A 26,791-nucleotide genomic window follows, 5' to 3' on the forward strand; every position below is an offset into this window, starting at 1 on the left:
ACCACCTAGCCGGTTACTTGGGGAACTAAGGGCAGAAGTGCATGCAGCTCGTCAGGAAACGAACGCTCTAAGAAGGGAACTAATTATTTCCAAGGAGAGAACAGATGATCTTGCTAGACAATTGCTACAGTCACAAGCCGGACAGACCCCGCTACCCGCATCAGGGGCAAATCTTCCTTCAACATCCTCTATGAATCCAGTGCAGATCAACCTACCTGGGAATGTACCTTTGGCTCCGCCCGAACGATTTTCTGGTGACCCAAAGAGGTTTGCGGTATTTATCAATCAGTGCCGGTTGCACTTCTTATGCCGGCCAGCAGCCTTTCCAACTGATCAAGCTAAAGTAGCTTTTGTACTTTCGTACCTTAGTGGCAATGCGGCAGACTGGTCGATCCCTCTAGTTAATCAAGATGATCCGGTTCTCCATGATTTTCAAGCCTTTCAGCTTAGTATGGAAAAACTGTTCGCAAGACATTCACAGGGGCAGGCCTTGGACAATGAGCTTCTTTCGTTGCGACAGGGTAATCAAGACCTTTTGGCTTATATTGCATCTTTCAATAGACTAATAGTGGAAACTCAATGGCCTGAGGACAAAAGGATTACGCTGTTTTATAGAGGTCTACGTGGAGAGCTCAAAGACATTTTAGCCCAAGTAGTGAATCCCCCACAAGACTGTTCGGATTATATAGACTTGGTCGTTCAAATAGATCACAGACTGCAGAACAGGAAGGCCGATCGTTCCAAGTTTGATGCTCGAGTATTTTCCAAACCGCCAACTCCATCCAAAGGAGTAGACTCCGGGGAACCCATGCAAATAGGGGGTCTGAAAGGTCCTCTAACACAAAGGGAGCAGGAAAGGAGAAGACAGTTGCAATTATGCCTATATTGCGGAAACTCAGGGCACTATCTTCGATTCTGTCCGGTGAAACCTGCCAAGAAGGCAGTAGGAGCTGCAGTTACCATAGTTACAAACTCTGAGCAGGGAAACGACCGCGCCCGACAAGAATAGAGGTCCTCTTGCCGAGCGTGAAAACCAGTTCCGTGACCTCGCATTTCGTGATACCTATGGTCCTCATTAGCCCTGATAACCCGGATCGATTACATGCAATTGAAGCTTACGTCGACAGCGGTGCCATCGGCAATTATGTGGATCATGAAATGGTTTTGAGGATGAATCTAACTCTTTGTCCCAAGGCTGTAAAGGACGTCATTACTACGGTGGATGGTACGGAGATAGTCTCCGGGCCAGTAACGCATACCACTCAAGAGGTGACGCTAGTAAGTCAAGATGGACACCATGAGAAGATCGTGTTCGATGTGATCAAGGCCCCTCAGTTCCAGATTATTCTAGGAATACCTTGGTTAGAGAAACACAATCCTCTGATCGATTGGCGAGCAAGAACGGTCCAGTTTCCAGAATGTGTCTCTACTTGTCACCCTCCACCTGGTGTTGCACTGGCAGCAATTTCTTCAGAGACTCCCCAGTTACCTCCCGAATACCTAGAATACCAAGATGTTTTCCGGAAGGAGCAGGCTAACTCTCTACCTCCTCATAGGTCTTATGACTGCCAGATAGACCTGATACCTGGATCTACTCCTCCTTGTAGTAGAATTTATGCCCTCACCGAGCCTTAGAACCTTCACCTTCGACAACACCTGGATCAATACCTGGCAAATGGGTTTATTCGTCCTTCCAAGTCCCCTGCCTCTTCAGCTTTGTTCTTCGTTCCAAAAAAGGAAGGAGACCTTAGAACTTGTATCGATTATCGCTCCCTGAACCAGATCACCGTTAAGAATAGATATCCGTTACCTTTGATCCCTGAACTCCTGGACCAAGTCAGAAAAGCATGCATATATACAAAGCAGGATCTTAGAGGAGCTTACCACTTGGTACGAGTAAAAGAGGGCGATGAATGGAAGACGGCCTTCCGCACCAAGTATGGGCTATTTGAATATCAGGTCATGCCCTTCGGACTTTGCAATGCCCCAGCCGCCTTTCAATATTTTATGAACGATGTCCTCAGAGAGCTCATAGATGTGTGTGTTGTTGTTTATATCGACGGCATTCTCGTTTATTCTTCATCGGAATCTGAACATCGGAAACACGTGAAAATGGTCCTCGAAAGATTGCGTCAACACAAACTTTTCGCTAAGTTGGAAAAATGTGTTTTCAACGTGACTGAAGTTGAATTCTTGGGATTCATATTATCACCTGGCGGAGTGCGTATGGATTCAAAGAAGGTCGATGCAGTTCTCAAATGGCCATCACCATCCTCCGTAAAAGGTGTGCAAAGCATGTTAGGCTTCGCTAACTTTTACCGCAGGTTTATCCCCGAGTTCTCTCGAATAGTCCAGCCCATCACTGCCTTGTTAAAGAAAAACAAACGTTTTGAATGGTCTACCGAGGCGGAACAAGCTTTCCAGGATTTGAAGACTAAATTTATCTCTGCACCAATCTTAAAACACCCTCGCCCCGAACTCCCCTACATCGTGGAAACTGATGCTTCAAGCCTTGCCATGGGGGCAGTTCTATCACAAAAGGACCCGGTAACCAATCAGTTGCATCCCGTGGCATTTTGGTCCTGCAAATTCTCGCCTCCTGCAGTCAATTACACGATTACTGACAAGGAACTTCTGGCTATCAAGTCTGCCTTTAAGGCTTGGCGGCATTATCTGCTGGGGGCCCGACACACCGTTACTGTGATTACGGATCACCGAAACTTGCAATATTTGAAAACCGCAAAAGCCCAATCCTCTAGACAACTCCGTTGGGCATTATTCTTTGCCAAGTTTTTCATAATTACCTATCGACCTGGTACAAAGAACGGTAAAGCCGATGCCCTTTCTCGGATGGGAGTGGAAGAACCCTTGATCAACCCTAAACCTGTACCAATCATTCCCGAACAAAGAATTCTGTAATCGCCACAGAATCCATAGAGGAAGTTAAGGATAAAGCCAGGCAACTGGTAACTCCAGCAGACATACAGAATTGGCATCTGCAGGGAAAGGACTTTGCAGTAAAGGACAACTTATTGTATTTCCAAGAACGATTATACCTACCCAGCACAATTTACAGAAAAAAGTAATCTCTTGTTATCACGACTCTTTAATGGAAGGTCATCCCGGTATAGCCAAGACCTCAGAAAAGATCAAGCGCTACTTCTGGTGGCCGTCTTGGAAAAAAGATATCAGAGACTTTATAATGTCCTGTGGAGTATGCGCCCAAAGCAAGAGTCAAAAGGAAAGACCAGCAGGCCTCTTACGCCCTATTGACATCCCACCTCGCCCTTGGCATACGCTTTCTATGGACTTCATCACCGATCTACCTCCATGCTCCGGATACAATACGATTCTAGTAATCGTGGACTTATTCTCCAAGATGGCGCATTTCATTCCGCTCAAAGGCTTGCCAACAGCAGCAACTCTGGCCCGAGAATTTCTCGAAAACATCGTCCGACTGCACGGTTTTCCTTCGGTTCTAATTTCGGATCGAGGTAGTCAATTTATTTCTCATTTTTGGCGAAGTTGCTGTCGGTCGGCTCAAATTGATGTGAGACTATCGACCAGTCACCACCCTCAGACCGACGGACAAACCGAGAGGACCAATCAAACTCTGGAACAGTATTTACGCTGCATGCTGCAACAAACTGAAAAAACTTGGAAAGATATCCTTTGGATAGCCGAGTATGCCTACAATAACTCTGTCCATTCGGGAACTGGGAAAACCCCGTTTTTTCTTTTGTACGGCAGTCACCCTCGAACCTCGGAGTTGGATCCCCTCCAAGATCTTGAAACACCAGCAGTAGACTACCTGCATTCTACAATCACCCAAGCCTTTAAGGAAGCTGTTTCTCACCTTCAAAGGGCTAAAGAACAATACAAGAAAGGAGCAGATCAACATCGGAAGGAAGCCCCTCACTACCAAGTAGGGGATCAAGTCTGGTTATCCACCAAATATCTATCTCTAAAAGGGCCACGCACATTCAACCCAAGATACCTTGGTCCCTATTCCATCACTACCATAGTAAACCCAGTAGCGGTCAAGTTGGACTTGCCACCGCACATGAAGATACATCCGGTCTTCCACGTTTCTCTATTAAAACCCGTGCAACCTCAAACCCTACTAACCAAATCTCCAAAACCTATCCTAGTTGATGGAGAACTCGAGTTTGAAGTCAAAAGCATTCTGGACTCCAAGATCTCCAAATCTAAACTATTCTACCTAATTGACTGGAAAGGCTACGGCCCCCAAGAGAGATCCTGGGAACCTGCTGAATATGTCCACGCTCCTCGCCTAATCAAAAGATTTCACCGAACATTTCCTGACAAGCCAAAACCCCCGGAGAAGCCCAGTTTGGGAGGGGCCTTGAGGGGGGGTACTGTCATGGTCTCTGCTTCCAAAAGGTCAGGGTTTTCCCAACTCCCTTGGAAGCAGATCCATAACCCAGGTTCCGAGTGCCAACCAGTCCCAATTGGGACCTTTTGGACCCAGTCCTGGCGCCAGTGGCACCAGGCTCATAAATATGCCCAGTCCCAGCGCTGGAAGCGCCGGGCTCATAATGCTTGGGTGGACTTACCTGCAGCAGACCATACTGCTTACTTGCCTGCCAGTTGAGTCTCTGATCCTCTTCTGTTTGGAACTACTTTTCCTGTTTGGTGGGGCTGGAGCCACTCCCTAGATTCAGAACACTGGAACTCTTCTGGAAGGCAGGAACTCTTTTCTTACCAGGAACTCTTTTCTTACTTAGGCGTGGCTGTGGAAGGAGACACCTAAGCACTACAGGAGGCTATTTAAACCACACCCGGTGGATGAATCTTGCTTTGCGTTATTCTGCACCCTCTGCAGCAGAACGCTCATCGTGTCTTCTGCATCCGGTCCTGGGCCTAAGGAAAAAGGCTTACCATCCTGAATCCAGTCTTCAGCAACTCCTATAAAGACAAGAAAGAACAGGTTAGCATTCCGGCATCTGAAAGGCAAAGGCTTACCTACTCTTCGTGCGCTCCGGAGGTCTTCACACTGCATTCCGGCATCTGAAAGACAAAAGCTTACCAACTCTTCGCACGCTCCGGAGGCCGTCGGCGCTGCATCCCGCATCTGAAAGACAAAACAAGGTGCGTTTAAAGACATTGGGGAACTTTAATACTCACGTGCCATTACTCCTTTCCACATCTAACCCAGTGGGTATCCCGGCACCCTGCAGCCGCTCCGAACTTGTACCTGCAAAATAAAAGACAGTTAGAGCGCATCGTGAAGCTGGCAACAAGCGCTTACTTACGTGCTTCCAGGCGCTTCTATTCATCACACGGGCTCCTTCTTCAACTCACTTCAGCCCGTCATCCGCCATCGCCGGAACCCTGCAAAACAAGAGACATCATTATTAAAGACTTTAAAGACATTTGAGTTACTCGAAACTTACCGTTCGTGCAGTAAACGACGGACAGCAGTCCTCTGAAGTCAAGAGGCCTGCGCTACCTATCCAGTGAAGGAACTGGTTACAGCACCCTGCCCCGAGGCAGATGGAGAGCTCGGCATTCACTTACCTAAGGTGAGAGCGTTAACCTGTGGGGGTCTACAGGAGAGGAGAAGAGGAAAGAGATAGGGACACCCCAATAACCCCAGTTCATTAACCCCGTATTTTCTATCTGCAGACATCCTCTCTGCACGTCAGGCATACAGGGCACAGAGGTCCAGCCCAAAGAGCCAAACAGGTGCTGCACATCACCTTTGAAGATACGGTAGTCGCCCAGTCAAGACCGGTGCCTCTGCGAGAATCAGGTGAGCGTTACAATAGGAGACAAGCAGTTAAACGTTTAAAGCTAAAATGCTTTCTTTTACCAAGAATTCCAGGGCTGATGACGGGGACTATTCATGAGCATCTGAAACCATGCAAGACCCATGTTGGAGAAGAAGAGTTACAGGTAAGTAACCTGTGCATTATCCAACTGCCATGACATCTTGAAGGACTTCCAAATAAAATATAGGTCCAAGATTACAGTGTTTTAGAAGATAACATTTTAGCCACCTATCTTTTTGTACCTTTTTGTTGTTTGTCGGCTGATGCATCTCTTTAAGCATCAGAAATGTTTGCATGCGATCCTGGAAGGTCTACAACATATAAATGACTAAACATTGTACTGTGAGCGACTAATCTATTATCCATATTTGTATTTTCATACTCATTATAGATGTTTATACATGGGTTTCTTCCAAGTCCAAGCTCTGACTGCAGTTTGACCAGCCTTTCAAGTCCAGAAAGAAGTTTCCTTTTCATAAATCGTCGCCCTGTCTGTCAAAAGGATATTCTAAAGGTACATTTTTTATTTGCTGTGTCCTGAAGAGTTTACAAAGAATGTTGCACTCCTGTAAGTCGTATAATTCTTGGAAAAGGTTATGATGAACCTCTTCTTTGTGCCTTCAAGTTTATTAATATTACTATTCATCTTCCTACCACCAACTTGAATCCTGCCAAGTACAAGAGAAGCTAAGCAGGAAAAGTAAACCTATATGGTATTGAGCTAAATGCTGCCACAGTGGTGACAACACACACATAATATTGTATCTGAATGGCTAGGTTAGTCATCTATGATACTGGCACCTGTACTTCACCTTACTCAAGGGATGACCTCAACCTCAGGGGATCATAAGATTATTTTCTCTGATCCCATGAATGCTAGGTCTTGTCTGCTGTCACAGAGGTGACTGACTTGTAGGAAAGGGCCTGCTTGCCTTGAAGGCGGTTTGTACCAGCTCCTCTACTGGGACCTTCATTGAGGTCTATGTTTATGTTCAAGGTGTGCCCTCTACCTGTAAAAAAACAATATGTAATTCAGGAACTGTCCTCCAGTGTCCCTGCCTACTATACATGTTACTTTTATCATCCTTTCCTCCTCCAGCCACTCCCGTATACTCAGCCTTTTTTCCCCTCAGCAAAGAAAATGTGAAGTAAGGCTATGTTACCATGAAGAGGTTATTACATGCCATAATGTTTGATGCCATGGTCTGTCTTTGAGTTATTTTTGGCAAGTCTTATTATTTGAATTATGGATTTGCTGCTGGTGTTAAATTCGTGGTAAAAAAAAACCCGCGAAAAAACATCGCGCGATGAAAGGACGTCGTACCGTTCTACCTTGTCTTTGGGCCGCCACAAGCCCTCTATTTTTATTTGCCACCACAAACTGAAGATCACATCTAAAATCTGGCAGAAGACTTTTGAGCCACTGTCTTGGTCACGAAAAGGGACGAGCTCAAAGCACCAACAGTTGAGATGTGTGTGGTGTCCCACCGTCCTGCTTTGCTTTGTTTGGACTCCATGTAGCCTGGTTATGGGTTTCAGATGCATTGGTACAACCTTCCCAGTACACAGGAGGTAGGTTACTGAAATCACTAAATTCCCCCCTATATAGGTGGGGGCGGATACAAGTGTCCCATCTGAAATTATAGCGCACACCTTAGGAATCCTCTGAAAGAGAACTATGACCAGTTATTCAATAATGAAGTCATCCAATATATAGTTTTTCGGAATGGAAATAACCACATCCACAGAAAACATTCAACCCTCATTATTTGTTACCAACTTTAAAAACGAACACAATAAGAGATTATGTATGAAGGAAAAAACTGGGGTTGAGATTGAACAAATTATTATGTCACTGCTCTTTTCCTTCACAGTCTGATGGACTCTATTTTTCACACACAGATATATTCTGTTAATATTTCTTTGTGTGTGGGTACATGAAACAGGATCTGAAATAGAAGGTTGTCCACAAGTCACAAAGGTTAGCACCACACACCTTCCCTGAAGTAATTAAACTGCAGGCCGGGCAGCTACAGTTTGCTGGGACAAAAAGAATGTTCAGGGGCCCCAAGAATGATGGCTGGTTTACTGATGCTTCCAGCAATGGCCTAGTTTCCTGATTTTCTGGACCAGATTTCCTGTCAACAGCCCCAAGGTGTCTTGGATGTCCTCACCTGATGGGGCAGGCCTGTAGGCATTAATCTCTTTCCCTCTGTATACTCACTGGAGCAGCTGTTGTGACAGGACAAGCCCACAGTTTGGATACCCTTTCGTCCTACACATTGTTATGTTACTGGAATGTATAACATGCACTGCTGCAAGTTGTGTGGTCTCTATCTGAAAGAGAAGGGCGCATTTTAGGATAGTGGGCAGGGAGGGATAATGCAAGATAGTTTTAATGTTGTGTTGGTGCATTCAGACTGGAAGTACCCTGAGCTCTGTTTGCAGGCCTGTGTCCAGGTGATCTATTTCGATCATCATAGAGGCATATTAGGGGAGCCTAGTTCACCCAGGAGTTAGGAAGCATTGACCGGCACTGCGATGTGTAAGTTGAATGTTGGGAGTGTTTTTCAATTGCTGTGTGCAAGTGACTTAGTTTGATCTCAGAGGTTGAGAATGTTAGTGCAGAGACGTTTGTAGAGGGCTTGGTGGGCACCTTGGACCATCCATCTCGTGTGGCTATGGCAGCATCTAGGTAGGGTTGCTCTTTAGGCCTCAGTAATGGTGTCTTTTGGGAAAGGTACTTCTGAGGTGATGTCCTGAAGCAACCAAAAGTGGGCTGGTATAATTGCCAGTGGACAGTAGGTAGCAACTGGAACTGGATGACAGTGGAGGAACACAGGAAGGAGTGGAAGGGGAATGCAGCATGAAAGCGTGGGTAGCAAGTAGACAGTGTGAAAGAATACTTCCTGAGGAGAGTTCATAGTAGTGATTATATGGAGAGCAGATTGCTGGTGTTGGTGTCCCTAGGTACAATAACTAGGAGACATCCATATTAGTTACGTGGCCATCGCAGAGCAAATTCACGGGAGGGGACTATTTGTATTGGACACAAGGGGGAAAAAATCACAGTGGGACACTAGGCAGCAAAACCACAGAGGGGTACAATTACAGTAGGGTCCGCTTGAGCAAAAGCACAGGGTGACAGATTTTCAGTGGTAGACACAAGCAAAATTACAGTGGAACACATGGGACCAGAATCACTGTGGTACACCATGGGGAGTAGTATAGTATAAGGTAGAAAGTAAATTAGTAAGCAGGTTGCTGAGGGGCACAATGAAGCCACATATATTAATTCATAACATAGACTGGCATGGGAAGGATAAGGCTATGACAATGCATAAAAGGCATTAGGGCTGGGCTATATATAGAGTTTTGAAGATATATCAATATATATTTTCCAAATCGATATGGGCTGAGACAATATCATTAACATTGAGATATAAACATGATGTAACGAAGTCTCTTTCCGGGAACTTCTGTCTAGTAATCATGACCCAAGACCTCGGGGAAACTGGCTTCTCAGATAGTCTAATAATGGGAAACTAAGATTCCCATAATGCTCAGCATAAACAAAACCAAAACCCATAGTGCATCCTGGAAGCAGAATGAGGGGCTAGGAAAACAGTAAACCTGGAAAACCATCCAATCCCTTCTTTTAAAACAGAGAAGTCACCAGAAAACCCGTCACTGAACACAAATATCAAGATCACACAAACAATCGACCCTCAGAGGGACTACATCTCCCACAATACCCTTCTCTCCCAATCCGAAAACCCGGAAAGGATCAGGGCGGTTAAGTTGTCCCTTTAAAGAACAAGGATCCCTAACAAAACCTTTCCTATACAGTGAAGCTCCTAGCAGAAACCCAAACACTCCTAGAGGACCCTTAAGCCATTTACCAGCCCAACAGCAGCACAGCATGCGGTCTGTCAAACGAGCTGCCCCCTCAGCTTCTACCTGCATAAAGAATTACAAAATGGCCACCAGGGTTTTTGAAGTCTGCAGACAGGAGTCTGCAAGAGAGAGACGAGCTGCAGCAGGGGCAGCAGGAGTGAGGAAGAGGTGATCCTTATAGAAGAGAAGAAAGTGGTGAGATTTAAAGGTGAGACAAACCCAGGAGTTGCTTGTGACCTAATATTTGAAGTAGAAGGAAAGTGGGCTGAGGCAAACCTAGGAGGGGCTTGTAAGCCGGTACCAGAAATAGAGGAAAGAAGTGGTGAAGCAAACCCAGGAAGGACTTGTAGGCCAGTGTTATTTATTTGCAATTCTTGTATAGCGCTACTCACCCATGGGTCTCAAAGCGCACAGAGAACAGAACAGGACATACAGACATATCGCCGGGCAGGATGGAAGCATCCTGGAGTAAAGGACTAACTGAGAGCAAGCCTAGTCTGGGCCTAAGTTGAACAAGTAAGTTTCAAGATGCTTCTTGAACTCACTACAGGACTTAACATGCCTGAGATCAAACAGTAGTTTATTCCAGGATAGTGGAGCCTGGACATCAAAAGTAGAGCCGCCATAGGTTTTAAGGTTGAACCTTGGCTGATGGAGTTTTAGCGGATCATAGGACTGCAGATTTTGGCCTATTGGGGCAATGGCAAGATGATTCATAAGGTATTGAGGGGCTTCTTGTGAACACATTTATAGGTCAAGTAGAGTAGTTTAGCCATGACCCGATGTTTAATAGGAAACCAGTGCAGGCTCTGTCTGGCGTCAGTAATGTGTTCCCTGTGGGACAAACCAAGGACAGCTCTAACGGCTCCATTCTGTGCGACCTGCAGAGCCTGTAGATTAGCCTTAGATGTCCCCACTAGCAGGCCATTGCAATAATCTAGGCGAGAGTTAACTAGCACAGTCGCTAGAGTAGAACTGCTTTTTAAGGAGATGAAGGGGTGAATGTGGCTCAGAAGTTTAGAGATGCATCCACATGATGCCCGAACGCTAGCAACATGAGGCTTCATAGAAAGTTCTGCGTACAATATCACGCCCATGGTTTTCACCTTGTTAGACACTTTTGATTACCAGCTATGGTGAAACTCTTCTATTCTGCAGGCATCTTTTTTAGTTTTTGTCTGGAAGCTAGAATCAACAATTCAGTTTTTTCGGGATTAAGTGCAATTAAGTTTGTGAGCATCCAATCTTGTATGGCATTGTAGATAAGGTTAATGGTAGTGGAGTCAGTGCTATGACATCCGGTCAGCTCAATAATAAAGTACACAAAGTAGAGGAAAGAAGGGGTGAGGCAAACACAGGAGGGGCTTGTAACCCAGTACTCGAAATAGAGGACTGAAGAGTGGAAGGAAAACTGAGAGTGGATTCTAAGTTAATATTGGTAACAGACGAAAACCAGGAAGAAGTAAACCCAGGATAGGGTTCGAAATCTGTAGGTGGAATAGTGTACCAAACGGGGGATGAAAACCCAGAATACAGTTAGGGAAGTAGGAATAAAATAAAAGGAGGAAATAAAACTTGAAGTGGAGTTGAAGGATGGAATAATATTAGAAGGTTGGCTGGAGAAACTAATACCCGACATGGAGTTGTAGGCACTGCCAAAAGGCCAAAGTAGCAGTAAGAAGACATTCAGACATTTTCTTTTTCTTTATTTTTTATTGTGATGTTGGTTGTTCATACTCAACCTTACACAAATGAAAAACATGGCATTTACAAATATACAAACATATTTCATATAAAGTTCAATTTTAAAAGAGAAAGAATAAAAGAAAATGAAATGCATGTTACCAATTTCTAACATAACATATTACACATTATGCTCACCACAAAATGAGCTTAAAAGAAGGGAGGAAACAAAAGGAAAACATTGCCATCTTAGCCTGATCAAACCAGCTTTATGCAGGATTTCAATAAAAGCAATAGTGGCAATGGTTTCCAAACCCCTCCAAAATTCTTACAAAGTAATACTCTGCTTCCAACAATGCAGAATTGTGTATGAATCACCCCAGCCATAACGTTCTAGTTCCCAAAGCTGTACAATTCAAAATGATGTGCTCTCTATTCTGTCACATCCTGACTTTTACATAGTACACAGCCTTTACCCATTCCCGTGCCCAATGATCTAACATGGCAGATCTATCCAGTAGGGAGCCGGTTCAACCTTTTTTCTTAGGAACTGACCAGCCCAATAACCGTTTGGACATGTTTCCAAGTATTCAGGGATTGTTCCTTGAGGTTTAACAAGTGGCTATAAGCTATGATAGAGTTTATACTTTCACATCGTTGTGATTGTTGTTATCCAATGACGTCTGAGCAGGATCTTTTTGTCTCGTTCGGATGTTTATAAGGTCGCTGTTCGACAACTCTGTACTATTCAAAACTCATTCAGCTCTTTTCCTAAAATTGGTCAAGGCACTTTCTTTTGTGTAATGTAGAACGTATGTCAGATCTTTGTATACCGGAGCCCTTCAATGGGACCAGCAAGCTTCTACACAATGAGAGAATTCTCCAGTCTAGTAAACATTTCAGTGAAGTTAGGACTAACTAAAATCTGAGCGCATCTATAGGTATGTAATCAGGTAAGCACAGGGTGCGCTACCACATACAGGACTCAATCTTGTCATATGCAAGCAATCGTTAGTGATGGTTAATCTGTGTACCGTATTGTGGGGTTTAATCAAGGGCCCCAAACCAACAAACAGAACTGAAGGGCGCATTGGAAAAAATATGACCTGCCAGACTTCATAAAAGAACCTTCACACTTAAAATGGGCCTAGTAAGGCAGACTGTGGTGGTTTCTGCAAGTAAAACAAGGAAGTGCTATGTCAAAAAGGCCTACCTGTCATTACAAAAGGAAAAGCAGCCTAATAAATCCAAAGGCCCCTTTCACATGAAAAACAGGAATTTCAAACACCGACACCAAAATGACTTTGCATGTGCTTTTGCAGTTTAAAGCAAGACATGAGAAATATGTTCCTCTGCTAACATAAAGATGTCAGGGAAAGGGTTAGCGTGTGTTGACAAGATGTAATGTATATTATGCTTCACATGCAAAATACTGACAACAATTGAAAAGAAAAGACACCTTTGTTTCCATGTGTCACATGTAAATTTCATTTAGGCCAGAGAGAGATACTTTTGCTTGTTGTTGGGCAAACTTCACAAAGGACCCCCCCACTGCAAGCTTTGCTTTTGCACTCAAGCTACATGGTGCGAAAATGTCTGTCATGTTATTGAATTTTCCATGATTAGCTGAAGTGTAATATATACCGAACGGGGACCGATTCTCATAGCACAGAGCTCATGATACTAAGGTGTAACTGGGATTACCCCATGTCTGGATGTAAAAGCTGTTAAGAATATTGAGTGTAATACAAAAGACCGGCCCTGATTTGAGAAAAAAAAAACGGCCAATCTGTCGAAACACGTGTCATCACAAAAGGGCACCCAACAATATATAAAAACATTGTGTGAACCAAAATGAGGCTTTTGGAATCTTTTCTTTTGATTTTCATTGGATAAATGGGCGCATTAGCATAATTTAGTGTAACTGCCAAAACTAACTAATATATAATGGAAGTTACTAGTAAATTATGAGGTTTTGCCACAGAACTACTTTTTGCCAAAATGTTGACATGAAAAAAAGGGAATTTCATACGGGAGTTGCTATATTTCGGTTCTATACTCCTAAACCAATCCTTAGAGAGAGGTCGGGCTTGGGGAAAGAGAGAAGGGTGACTGTCCAATCCTGGCGGTGAGAATTCTTGCAGGGCAGTGCTCAATATTGAAATCTTGATGGTGTTATATAAAATGGATGCACTATGAGAGAAAGGGAGCCCTAATTGGTGCCCTGCAACCTCATTAAGGACACCCCAGAGCAGCCCCCTGCCCAGCAGCCCTCTGCGTTGAAGGACCCTGAGGCAAAGGGCGGCTCCTACATTGGCGGCTCCAAGATGTGTCTGCAGGTGTCCGCAGGGGAAGCCAGTGAAGCCAGCAGTCAACAGACACCAACAAAAACTGTAAGTGTGGCATGGGTGGGGAGTAGAGCCATTACTCTACTCCAGAAAACCCCTGTCACACTATCTTAACTTCCAATAACATAAACTGCTATAGACTCACACCAGGCATACTTGGGAAGATTTGTGACTAGCAGACTGAACTTGTTCATGACAGGATTGTAGATTTTGCCTTGCATTACATACTTACATACTTGTCAAGGTCAACAAGCTCCGCACTCAGGTGAAACTTGAATGTTAGCATGCCCACACCTAGATAGAATTGTGAACATCTAGATAAGATTGTGAATGTTGGCATGCCCACACCTAGATAGAATTGTGAACATTAGCCTGCGTCGCATCTAGATAAGATTGTGAATGTTAGCATGCCCAAACCTAGATAGAATTGTGAACATCTAGATAAGATTGTGAATGTTAGCATGCCCGTACCTATATAGAATTGTAAACATTAGCCTGCGTCGCATCTAGATAAGATTGTGAATGTTAGCATGCCCGCACCTAGATAGAATTGTGAACATCGAGATAAGATTGTGAATGTTAGCATGCCCGCACCTATATAGAATTGTAAACATTAGCCTGCGTCGCATCTAGATAAGATTGTGAATGTTAGCATACCCGCACCTAGATGGAATTGCGAACATCTAGATAGGATTTCAATGTTAGCATTCCCACACCTAGATAGAATTGTGAACATTAGCCTGCGTCGCATCTAGATAAGATTGTGAATGTTAGCATGCCGGCACCTAGATAGAATTGTGAACATCTAGATAGGATTTCAATGCTAGCATTCCCACACCTAGATAGAATTATGAACATTAGCCTGCGTCGCATCTAGATAAGATTGTGAATGTTAGCATGCCCGCACCTAGATAGAATTGTGAACATTAGCCTGCGTCGCATCTAGACAGGATTGTGAAGGTCAGCAAGTGCTAGACAAAACTGTGAATATTTAGCATGTTAAATGTCAGGTAACCCACTAACCAATATAAGCTCAAACTCTCTCCATACTTATCTGACTCAAAAAACTCACACACCCATCTCGCGCACAACAAGCCGCACGCACTTCACAACACTGCAACAACACATAAGCCACACCAACATCACACACAGACTGACACCGATCCAGTACTTGCACTAAAGCTCAGCGCCCGGTGTATACCGAGTTGAAGCTGCCAACAGAACACCACTCCTCTCACTATCCTACTCCCTCTTCACCTTACTAACCCATCCCACCTTATCGTTTACAGATCTGCCAGAGTGCCTGGGGACCAACTGTTGGTGACGGTGCGCGGTACAAATACCTTTAACATTTAACAACCCAATCTTTCCATCCAGCTTCCCCAAATAGAGGGGTTCTGAAATCCAAAATTCCTAAAAACTGTCCCAATCTTTCTGTCTGACTTCCCCAACACAGACCGTTAAGTGAGGGGAGTCTGAAAAACAAACTGCTAAATCAACCTGTGTTTATTTTAAAAAGGTGGCTGAAATAATAATTGCCATATGCATTTGTACAAATCTGCAAACCAAACTGCTCGCCTTTTAAGCGTGCAGGGAAATAGAAAAATTGCATAGCACTGCATCTGTAAATTGATTTTGTTCATTGACCAGTGTTGATTATTCCTTGAATTGAAACCAGGATAAAGTGAAGTATTGTGATTTGTGTTTTTCCCAATAAACAAGCTTTATTGTGAGCCACAAAGAAGGTGGCGTGTGTAGTTTTAGTGTGATCTCCATTACTTACAATTCAAATAAATATAAATATACTTTCTGTACACCGGTCTGGTTCTTGGTTATTTGGTGGCACAGGGGGAGGGATCCAAAGGGCATGAGATGAATCAGAAATAGGGCTGAACAAATAACTGACATTAAACCGTGTGCTGTGTGACGCCCTGATTGTGGCAGTAAGGAACTCCCTGTGTTGAGGGTTGGCTCACAATAAACCGTTACAAATAGCAAACAAGGTAACACCTTCATTTTATAAAATGATAGCAGCAAGCAGAAAGAAAACCTACAGTATCGTAATTTGATCTTGTTCATCTGAGTAGCTGCTACGGTCGCCTTTGCCATTAAACGCTCCATGAGAACACCCTTGTCAGCTGCATCGGTTTGAAAACCTAAATAGGTTAAGGTTTGTGTTGGGATTAGCTGCTGGTCTCCCACACACCAACTGTACCCCATTTTACTGTTTATGGTAATTATAAATCTAATTATTTTCATTTTTTCCATTGATGCATAATTTGTTCAACATAGAGTATTCCGTGACAATATTGAATTGTCTTTGAAGGCCCACCTGGGTGCTATCCATGAGAAAAACATTGTCTACATATGTAAGTACAGGATGATCACAGAGGAGATCCTCGGTGGAGCAAATGAGGATTTGAAAAGGTAGTCTCCTAGATCTGACAAGTAGAGGTTGAATAAGCAGGGAGCTAATATGCAGCCCTGCTGGAGGCCCCTTCTTGCCCGAAAGCTCTCAACCATTGCACCCTGCCCATTCAGCCATACTTTTAGAAAAGTATACTTGTGCAAGTTAACCAGTATCGATGGAGGGGCCCAGGTATCCGCCAGTCCTTTAACTTTCACCATAATAGATTACGATTGACACAATAAAAGGCCTGCATTTAGTTGATAGCAACCATGAAACGTGTCAAGTTACTTACTTTGCCTTAATGAGTTGTCTTTTAGCCAGCCCACATCAAAACCTTTTTACTCTGTGCCCAGCCCCTTTCGGAAAGCCGGTCTGGTACTTCTGTAGTCGGCCAGACTGAGTGGGCCAATCTACCAGATCCCGCAAGACCAGAGCCCTGAAAATCTTACTCTCACTTTCAAGAAGGGAGATGGGACTAGTCCTAGCAACTATCGTCCTATCTCCCTTCTTGTAAATGGGCATAATACAGCACTGTACCACGAGATCAGCATTTCCCTTTCCACCAACACTGACTGAGCTAAGCAGACTAAACAAAATCTTGGTCCACATTACTGAGTCTGTTTTTTTTAAATTATAATTGTATTTATTGTTTTCAAACAAGGTACAATATTCAACACTTCCCATTCCCCCCCCTCCCCAAATCCCTCCTCCCACACCCCCCGGGCAATATCTTCATCTTTTAGGTGAGCTACTCATCCACGAAATATGGCCGTAACTCTTATATTATGTGGACACCACTGTTCCATGTAATCTGACTGGAGATAGTCCTGTACTGTTCCCCATTCCTTTTTGAATGTGCCGCCCGTGCCTTGAATTGTATGGGTCACCTTTTCCATTGCCATTTGTTCTCAGACCTTCTGTAGCCATGTACGTATCAGAGGGGGGTCTTTCTTCTTCCAGTTTTGGGCGATTGTTGTCCATGCCGCTATGAACAGTCCCACTATGCTTCTCCATTGAGGCTTTTTATATTTCCTAGTTGTTTTGTCTTTCATTCCCAACAGCCATACTCCTACCCCCCATTCATCCACCTCCTGGAACATTTTCCCCATCTCTACCTTTACCTCTCCCCAGAAGTTCTTAACCCCCTTGCAGTCCCACCAGATGGGCCTCCATGTTCCCACCTCATCACATCCTCTCCAGCATCGGTTTGACATTTGTGGGAACATCTTTTTGCAGTCTTTCAGGGGTATAGTGCCACTGGGATACAATTTTTACCCACATTTCCCTTGTTTGTGCCAAACGGGTCAGCTTGGGGATCTGTGTCCATAGCTCCACCCAGTGGTGCTTCATTGGTGCCTCCCCAAGAGTGATCCCCCACTTGGTCATATATGCCCATTTTTTTCTTCATCCTGGGAGTTTATAAAGGAGTATAGTGTCGAGACCCATTTCTTCGCCCCTGAGTTATTGATGACATATGTTTCAAAAGAGGTAAGATTTCTGCTAGCCGCTTTTATAATCTTGTGCGTCTTAAGCCAGTGTCTAAGTTGAACATATTTCAGCTTGTCACCCTCTGTGAGGCGTAGATGTGACCTGCATTCCCCAAATGTTCTAATTTCCTTGCCCACAAACATTTCCCCTATTTTTGTGCCCCCGCAAGTTCCCATTTCTCAAACGCCTCTCGCTCCATCCCCGGCTGGAATTGAGGGTTCCGACATATTGGTGTAAAGGGGCCCTCCGCTGATGACATAATGCCCTTCTGGGTTTGAATATCCCATGCCTCCAGTGTGGTCCTCATAATTTCACTTATGCAGAGATTGGGGTGTCTGTGTTGTTTTACTTTCCATAACAATTCCATAAATGGGGTTCTAGCCACGGCTCTATCTTGGTTCACCCATATCGGGGCTGGATCATCCCCCATGCACTCCCGCAGCACCCTAAATTGTGCCGCCTGGAAATATTTTTGGAAGTGTGGTAATGCCATCCCCCCTTCCCTTATAGGTGCAGTCATGGTCCCTCTTGCAATTCTCAAGGATTTCCCCTTCCATATGAATGAAGTGACCGCCTTGTTGAGCGCTTTGAAAAAGGATCTCGGGGACCCTAATGGGGAGTGCTTCGAAGTAGTAAAGTAACCTTGGTAGGATGGTCATCTTTATCGATTGAATTCTATCCCACCATGATATGAGGAGTGGGTTCCATCTCTCTAGGTCCCTCCTTATGTGTCTCAGGAGTTGGGGGAAATTCCTATCATACAGCAGTCCCACCCTATGTGTCAGTGTAATTCCCAAATATTTTATCCCATCTTCTGCTGTTTGTAGACCGAGCTCCCATGCCACCCTGCCAATTTCCTCACAATCTCCTGCCAGTATCGTTATTTCCGACTTACTCCTATTTGCTTTGAGTCCTGAGATGTCCCCATACCGTTATAATTCCCCCATAACTGTCGCCAGTGACCTCCCAGGGTCCTCAAGTGCCAATAATAGGTCATCCGCGTATGCGATTACTTTGTGTTGGATTCCCGCCATGTCGATCCCCTTTATGTGTACGGACTCCCTTATTCTTATTAGGATAGGTTCTAGGAAGATGGCATATAGGAGTGGCGACAGTGGGCATCCCTGCTTGGTTCCCCTTGAGATTATGATTTTCCCCATGACCTCGCCATTTATAGCTATCCTGCTGGAGGGAGAGTGTAACGCTCACCTGATTCCCGTAGAGGCGCCGGTCTTGACTGGGCGTATACCGTATCTTCAAAGGTGATGTGTAACACACGGCTGGCTCTTTGGGCTGGACCTCTGTGCACTGTATGTCTGACTTGAAGGGTAAGATGTCTGCAGATAGAAAATATGGGATTAAGGAACTGGGTTATTGAATGTCTCTCTCTTCTTCCCTTTCTCTTCTCCTGTAGAACCCCAAAGGTTAACGCTCTCACCTTAGGTAAGTGAACGCCGTGCTCTCCATCTGCCTCGGGGCAGGGTGCTGTAACCAGTTTCTTCACTGGATAAGGGGAGCAGGCCTCTTGACTTCAGAGGACTGCTGTCCGTCGTTTACTGCACGAACGGTAAGTTTCGAGTAATTCTAATGTCTTTAAAGTCTTTAGTAATGATGTTTCTTGTTTTGCAGGGTTCCGGCGATGGCGGATGACGGGCTGAAGTGAGTTGAAGATGGAGCCCGTGTGATGAATAGAAGCGCCTGGAAGCACGTAAGTAAGCGCTTGTTGCCTGCTTCACGATGCGCTCTAACTGTCTTTTTATTTTGCAGGTACAAGTTCGGAGCGGCTGCAGGGTGCCGGAATACCCACTGGGTTAGTTGTGGAAAGGAGTAATGGCACGTGAGTATTAAAGTTCCCCAATGTCTTTAAACGCACCTTGTTTTGTCTTTCAGATGCGGGATGCAGCGCCGAAGGCCTCCGGAGCGTGCGAAGAGTTGGTAAGCTTTTGTCTTTCAGATGCCGGAATGCAGTGTGAAGACCTCCGGAGCGCTCGAAGAGTAGGTAAGCCTTTGTCTTTCAGATGCCGGAATGCAGCGCGAGGCGTTGGTGACAGCCGATGGACCAGGTAAGTGAAGAGCTGTCACTGAAGCCCGTAATGCTAACCTGTTCTTTCTTGTCTTTATAGGTGTTGCTGAAGACTGGATTCAGGATGGTAAGCCTTTTTCCTTAGGCCCAGGATCAGATGCAGAAGACGCGATGAGCGTTCTGCTGCAGAGGATGCAGAATAACGCAAAGCAAGATTCATCCATCGGGTGTGGTTTAAATAGCCTCCTGTAGTGCTTAGGTGTCTCCTTCCACAGCCACGCCTAGGTAAGAAAAGAGTTCCTGCTTTCCAGAAGAGTTCCAGTGTTCTGAATCCAGGGAGTGGCTCCTGCCCCACCCAACAGGAAAAGTAGTTCCAAACAGAAGAGGATCAGAGGCTCAACTGGCAGGCAAGTAAGCAGCATGGTCTGCTGCAGGTAAGTCCACCCAAGCATTATGAGCCCGGCGCTTCCAGCGCTGGGACTGGGCATATTTATGAGCCTGGTGCCACTGGCGCCAGGACTGGGTCCAAAAGGTCCCAATTGGGACTGGTTGGCACTCGGAACCTGGGTTATGGATCTGCTTCCAAGGGAGTTGGGAAAACCCTGACCTTTTGGAAGCAGAGATCATGACAGAGAGTTATAGTTGGCCTTGATCATAGCTATAAATTGATCCCCAAACCCCATGCTTTTTAAGATCTTGAACAGCAGAGACCATTCTACCCAGAGAAATGCTTTTTCGGCATCTATTGCTAGTAATACTGCCGGAGTGTTTGTTATGACTATTTTTTCCACAAGATGTGTGATCCGTCTGGTATTGTCATATGTGTGCCTTCCCGGTATAAAACCGGATTGGTCTGGATGTATCATATTTGGGAGGAGCGGAGACAGTCTTGCTGCCAGTATTTTGGTATAGATTTTAGAGTCTAAATTTATCAGGGATTTAGGCCGATACGACGCTGGATATGTCGGATCCTTCCCTGGCTTATGAAAGACTAACACCTTGGCTTTATTCATGGTTGGTGTAAGATTTCCGCTCTCCTTAAAGGAGTTCATGAGCCTAGTGAGAAAGGGGGTTAGGGTGACCATGTATTTTTTATAGAAGAGAGCTGTAAAGCCATCTGGGCCGGGTGCTTTGTTTAACGGGAGGTCTACTATTGCCTTCTTTACCTCCTCTTCCCCTATCGGGCTCTCTAGAGCCATCCTGTCCTCATCCGAGATGCGAGGGATCGGGAGGGGCTGTAAATAGTTGTCCTGCGCATTCCCGTCAGGGGCACACGTAGAGTATAGCCTTTGATAGAATTCCCTAAATGCTTCCCCATGTCATGTGTGCCTGTCATAGGCTCCCCCCTCTTGTTTCTAATATTGTCATGATCTCTGCTTCCAAAAGGTCAGGGTTTTCCCAACTCCCTTGGAAGCAGATCCATAACCCAGGTTCCGAGGGCCAACCAGTCCCAATTGGGACCTTTTGGACCCAGTCCTGGCGCCAGTGGCACCAGGCTCATAAATATGCCCAGTCCCAGCGCTGGAAGCGCTGGGCTCATAATGCTTGGGTGGACCTACCTGCAGCAGACCATGCTGCTTACTTGCCTGCCAGTTGAGCCTCTGATCCTCTTCTGTTTGGAACTACTTTTCCTGTTGGGTGGGGCAGGAGCCACTCCCTAGATTCAGAACACTGGAACTCTTCTGGAAAGCAGGAACTCTTTTCTTGCCTAGGCGTGGCTGTGGAAGGAGACACCTAAGCACTACAGGAGGCTATTTAAACCACACCCGGTGGATGAATCTTGCTTTGCGTTATTCTGCATCCTCTGCAGCAGAACGCTCATCGTGTCTTCTGCATCGGATCCTAGGCCTAAGGAAAAAGGCTTACCATCCTGAATCCAGTCTTCAGCAACACCTATAAAGACAAGAAAGAACAGGTTAGCATTCCGGCATCTGAAAGACAAAGGCTTACCTACTCTTCGTGCGCTCCGGAGGTCTTCACACTGCATTCCGGCATCTGAAAGACAAAAGCTTACCAACTCTTTGCACGCTCCGGAGGCCTTCGGCGCTGCATCTGAAAGACAAAACAAGGTGCGTTTAAAGACATTGGGGAACTTTAATACTCACATGCCATTACTCCTTTCCCCATCTAACCCAGTGGGTATTCCGGCACCCTGCATCCGCTCCGAGCTCGTACCTGCAAAATAAAAGACAGTTAGAGCGCATCGTGAAGCAGGCAACCAGCGCTTACTTACGTGCTTCCAGGCGCTTCTATTCATCACACGGACTCCATCTTCAACTCACTTCAGCCCGTCATCCGCCATCGCCGGAACCCTGCAAAACAAGAGACATCATTACTAAAGACTTTAAAGACAATAGAATTACTCGAAACTTACCGTTCGTGCAGTAAACGACGGACAGCAGTCCTCTGAAGTCAAGAGGCCTGCGCTACCTATCCAGTGAAGAAACTGGTTACAGCACCCTGCCCCGAGGCAGATGGAGAGCTCGGCATTCACTTACCTAAGGTGAGAGCGTTAACCTTTGGGGGTCTACAGGAGAGCAAAAAAGGAAAGAGATAGGGACACCCCAATAACCCCAGTTCATTAATCCCATATTTTCTATCTGCAGACATCTTACTCTTGAAGTCAGGCATACAGTGCACAGAGGTCCAGCCCAAAGAGCCAACCGGGTGCTACACATCACCTTTGAAGATACGGTAGTCGCCCAGTCAAGACCGGCGCCTCTGCGAGAATCAGGTGAGCGTTACAAATATTTTCAATCGCCATATCTTTCTGTTTTGCCCGAGTTGTTGAGCTAGTAGTTTGTCAGCTTTGTTGGCCTTAATGTAGTATCTCTGCTTGAGATATACTAAAGATTTCTCCGCCCCCTTAGTGGCAGCATTTCCAGCTGGCCTTGTGCTTGTTTCAGGGATTTTTTAAGTGCATGTGTGGGTTGACTCAGGAGTTTCTCTTGTATATCCTCCACTATGGTTTCCATCTTTTTTTCCCATCCATACCTCTGCTTGTCTTTTGCTACCTTTAGGGCGATAATTTTCCCTCTGATCACTGCTTTAAATGCCTCCCACACTATCCCCAGGGAGACTTCCCCTGTGTCGTTTTGTTCAAAATATTCCTCCACCATTTCTCTAACTGATTCCCCCCTGTATTGCTCTTCCCCAAAAAGTGCACGGAACAACCATAAATCACCAATGCAATTATAGAACAAATACTTCAACCCATAAACAGACAGACACAATAACTCACAGCCACGCACTCTTTAGAAGATAATCAGCTCTTTACGGCTATTTATTCAAAGATTACAAGTACATAGAAATAACTCATAAAAATAATAAAGACATAGATCACAGAAAAAGCAAAGAAGTCAGAAAGAAATACATCACCGTGAGCGTAATAGAAGTCCTCATCTCGTCCAGGAGTGGCTGGAAGACCCCGGGAACAGCCAGGCTGAGAGTACCACAGCTCACAGGAAGGCCAGACGGATTGTCCTTCTCTGGCTGAAGTCTCACCTGACCCCCTCCGGGTTTCCGCATATATACACACTCCACAATGGGGAGTTAATTCTCGAACATTCTGGAAACTGCACCTGCGCAGTTGAGGAACAGCCGTCGGTTGCCAGCTGGGTCAATCGAGAGCTCCCCTCAAGGAACGCAGGGCCTCCCTGCTGTAAAAACATGCTCCACGGAGAACAGTAGCAAGCCATAACAACGTTGGCTTTCCCAGCAGAAATGGCCTTGACCGCATACCAGGTTTCGAAAAGCATGTTTGTCTCAGCACTGTGAATCTAACACTTCAGCAAAATGTGTGCAGCCTTTAACTGCGGTGTGAAGTAAATATACAACATGGCTCCGAGCGCTCCCAGAATGCATTGCGCACCCGCGCCATTTTGAATCAAGCATAAATCAAGCATAACACCCCCTTACTGGTTCCAGGAGTACGTCATGGGGAAGTCTCCATTTAAATAGCCCGTTTTTCCCCCCGGCAGATCTAGTTCAATCAACAATGGGGCATGATCTGACATTGCAATTAACCCTTTTTCGATCCCCTTGATCCTGCCCAATAAGCCCACCGAGATCCAGAAGTAATCGATCCTAGACATGGGGCCTCATTACGAGTCCGGCCGTAACCGAGGCGGTAAAACCGGATTGTTACCGCCGGACTCGTATTACCATTCGCCTCCGTGATTCCTGGAAATACCTGGGCATTACAACCCTGGTTTTCCGGGAATCACAGAGGTGGAATGGTGTTAATCCCCATTCCCATTGAGTCCTATGGTACTCAATGGGAATGGGGATCATGGAAACACCGGCAGCATCTCGTAATGCTGCCGGTGTTTCCTCGTCCGCCTGCAGGCGGGCAGTGTTAAACCCGCCAGGTCAGACCTGGCGGGAAAATCACCTCCCGCCTGCAGGAGTCGGGATCAGGCGGTCCGGAAACAACGGTGACGGCGGGTTTACCGCCACCGTTATTTCCGGACCGCCTCGGTTATAATGAGGCCCATGGTATTATGGACATGCGAAAAATATGTGTATCCCCTCTGGTCCCCCATGAGTTCCTTCCACACATCACACGGGGCCAAATGTTCCATCTGTTGCTTAAGACGTTTCGATGGTGCCCCTATTCCTTGGGAGCCCCCCGAGCTTCTATCTAACTGGGTGTCATGCCATATTGAGGTCTACCCCCAGAATTACCTCCCCCTTTGCATAGTCTTCCAGCTTCCTTAAAGTATCCTTCAGAAAGCCGTCCTGGCCCACATTTGGGGCGTATATTGAGGCCAGGGTAATGTGGTGGCCCTCTAACACCGCATTGGCGAAAGCATATCTTCCTTATCTATGAGGGTATCCACCAGGACGGGATTCCACCCTTCCTTGATCGCTATTATCACTCCTGCTCTCTTTTCGGGTGTGTTTGCCTGTGCCCAGATTCTATATCCCCATAGGCGTATTTTCTGCTTGTCCCTAGCTCTAATATGCGTTTCCTGCAGTAACAGAACCTCCGCTTTCTCCCTCTTAAACAATTGCTCCAACTTTTTCCTCTTTACTGGGTGGTTTATGCCCCTAAGGTTGTATGTTATAAACTGGATTTTCCCCATTTGGTCTAGTTCAAGTCCGATGTCTAAGAGTCCACCTATATTTGAAGCGTGCCCTTTTTCAAGCCCACCCCTCCCTTCCCCCCAAACCCCCCCCCCCAACTAGAAACATTAAACCGTATAACGGTCCCCCGAGTGGGGCACGGGTTCCTATGGAAGCTTGGCCGTTGCGCCCCTTGCTCCCTGCCCACCATGAACTCGAGGGGGGGGGGGGAGGGGAGGGATGGGGAGGAATCACGGGGGGTCCTAAACCCCTGCATTTCCAAGAGTCCTTACAGGATTCCGAGGCCTTAATCTCGCCCCAAGCCGCCTCTTTGATCGATTCTGAATATGCCTGAGACTCCACCGTGCTGGCCCCATGCTGCATGTCTTGCCTGGGTAAAAGTCAGGGAGCCATTACCTTTGCGCCCAACCCAGCAGTTCCTTCTACTGCAACATCTTGCGGCTTTCCTTTCCTTTATTTTTCTTGCTTTGTCTGACGGTTTCCCATCCACTTGGCCTTCTTTGTGATTCTCTCTTTGCTTTGGGATCTCCATCATCCTCTTCTGTAGCCCCATCATGCTGAGGCCTTCCTCCCATGTCTTCACTCTTCCATGCTTGCCCTCCCATGAGAACAACAGTCCAAAAGGAAAGGTCCATTTGTATCTTATTTCCCTCTCCACCAGGGCTTTGACTAGGGGGTCCATCGATCTTCTCTTTTGCCAGGTCCTGATATAATTGAATTTCTTCACTGTTCATGCGCATGTGATCCATCTCCCTCGCTCTTCTCAGGATTTGCTCTTTTTGTGGATATGACGATAGGGCCACCAGCACATCTCGTGGCCTCTCCCTGGCGCTCCTGATCTCTTCGGGCCTACCCTGTGCACTCTGTCTATCCCAACATCCTCTGCATCTTGTGCTTCCAACACGTCTCTGAAGACCTCTTTTACCGCCTTCTTAAGATCCTTATCTTGAACTGACTCTGCCATATTCTTTATGCGTATGTCGGATCTCCGTGAGCGGTTTTCCAAGTCCTCGCATTGGATCTCTAGATTATGTGTGAGCCTCACCAGGTGTTCCTGTGTCTCACTAGCTTGTTGAGTTTCTTCTTCCATACTGTGGACCACTCTTTCAAGTGAGTCCGTTCTCTCCTCCAGACTGGCCACATCCCGTTTCAGATCTTGGACCACCTGTTTCAAGTCGTCCTTCATCGTTGCGAATTGTTCCTGCACGGTGGACATAAATTTCCCCTGAAGTTCTGCGAACCACATCTGCATATCATCTCTTGCTGACATCTGGGGGTGGGACCCTGGGCATTGCCTTCACCTTGGGGAAGGTATTCTAGTCCCTTTCCTCTGGCTTGGATCGGATTGTCTGTTGACCACATCTGAAGGATGTTAGCATCCTGTTTCTTATTCTGTGCAGTTTGCTGGGTCGAGCCCCCTTTCCCCTTAGTTTTCGACATGGTCCCCGAGGAGTTGTGGGATTGCTTAAATTCTCACTGGGGTAGTCCCCCCCTCTTCATTGCTAACCAGAGAGTCCCAGCCGTAGCCTGTTCCTTGCCATGTGGGAGGGAGGTTGCTGATTTCTGTTTAACCAATGTTTCCTGGAGCGAAGTTGCATGCACCCTGTGGACCTTCTCCTTCTTATTGTTGCATACTCCGTACCCCCGTTGCGTGGTCTTTATGGGGCCGGGGGGAGGTACCTGCGCCATGTCGTCCTCTCTCCCCGGATCCCGCCGCAGCTCCCTCTGGGGATGGGGGGATCTTCAGTGGAAGGGCCAGCCCCCCACCTCCTCAACCGTATTCTTTAGCCCTTTGGGTTAGTCCTTGCACTCGAGGCTCTCACCTTATATTGACAATCGACCCCGCTCCAGTGCCCTCGGTCTTCCAACCCTCTCCTCGCGCTGGCTTTCCACGTACTGTCCTTCTTGATATTGGAGGCCCGGCGTGGTGCCGCCGTGCCCCTACACTCACTGTCCTTGTTCCTGCGTGCAGGGCACTCTTCAATCACTGAGCGCGGGCGCGTCTCATCTCCCGCTCCACCGCTCCTCCCGTCCCTGCAAACTCCTAGTTCCTGGCTCG

At 46.1% G+C, this 26,791-nt stretch overlaps 1 protein-coding gene across 13 annotated transcripts in view; it reads left to right on the forward strand.

The window, feature by feature from the left end:
* The window catches only part of PMS1 (PMS1 homolog 1, mismatch repair system component), a 2,204,114-nt gene that overhangs the window by 1,448,046 nt on the left and 729,277 nt on the right, over positions 1-26,791 (forward strand). For 12 of the 13 annotated variants that reach the window (XM_069615650.1, XM_069615653.1, XM_069615661.1 and 9 more), the window contains one exon: positions 6,187-6,309. The exons of the other annotated variant lie outside the window; for it this stretch is intronic. In XM_069615650.1, coding sequence (XP_069471751.1) covers positions 6,187-6,309 — 123 coding nt within the window. The remainder of the gene's footprint in view (positions 1-6,186; positions 6,310-26,791) is intronic. 13 annotated transcript variants of the gene reach the window in all.

This window comes from Ambystoma mexicanum, chromosome 9 (assembly GCF_040938575.1).
Source record: "Ambystoma mexicanum isolate Mex_15411 chromosome 9, UKY_AmexF1_1, whole genome shotgun sequence".
Taxonomy (NCBI): Eukaryota; Metazoa; Chordata; class Amphibia; order Caudata; family Ambystomatidae; genus Ambystoma; species Ambystoma mexicanum.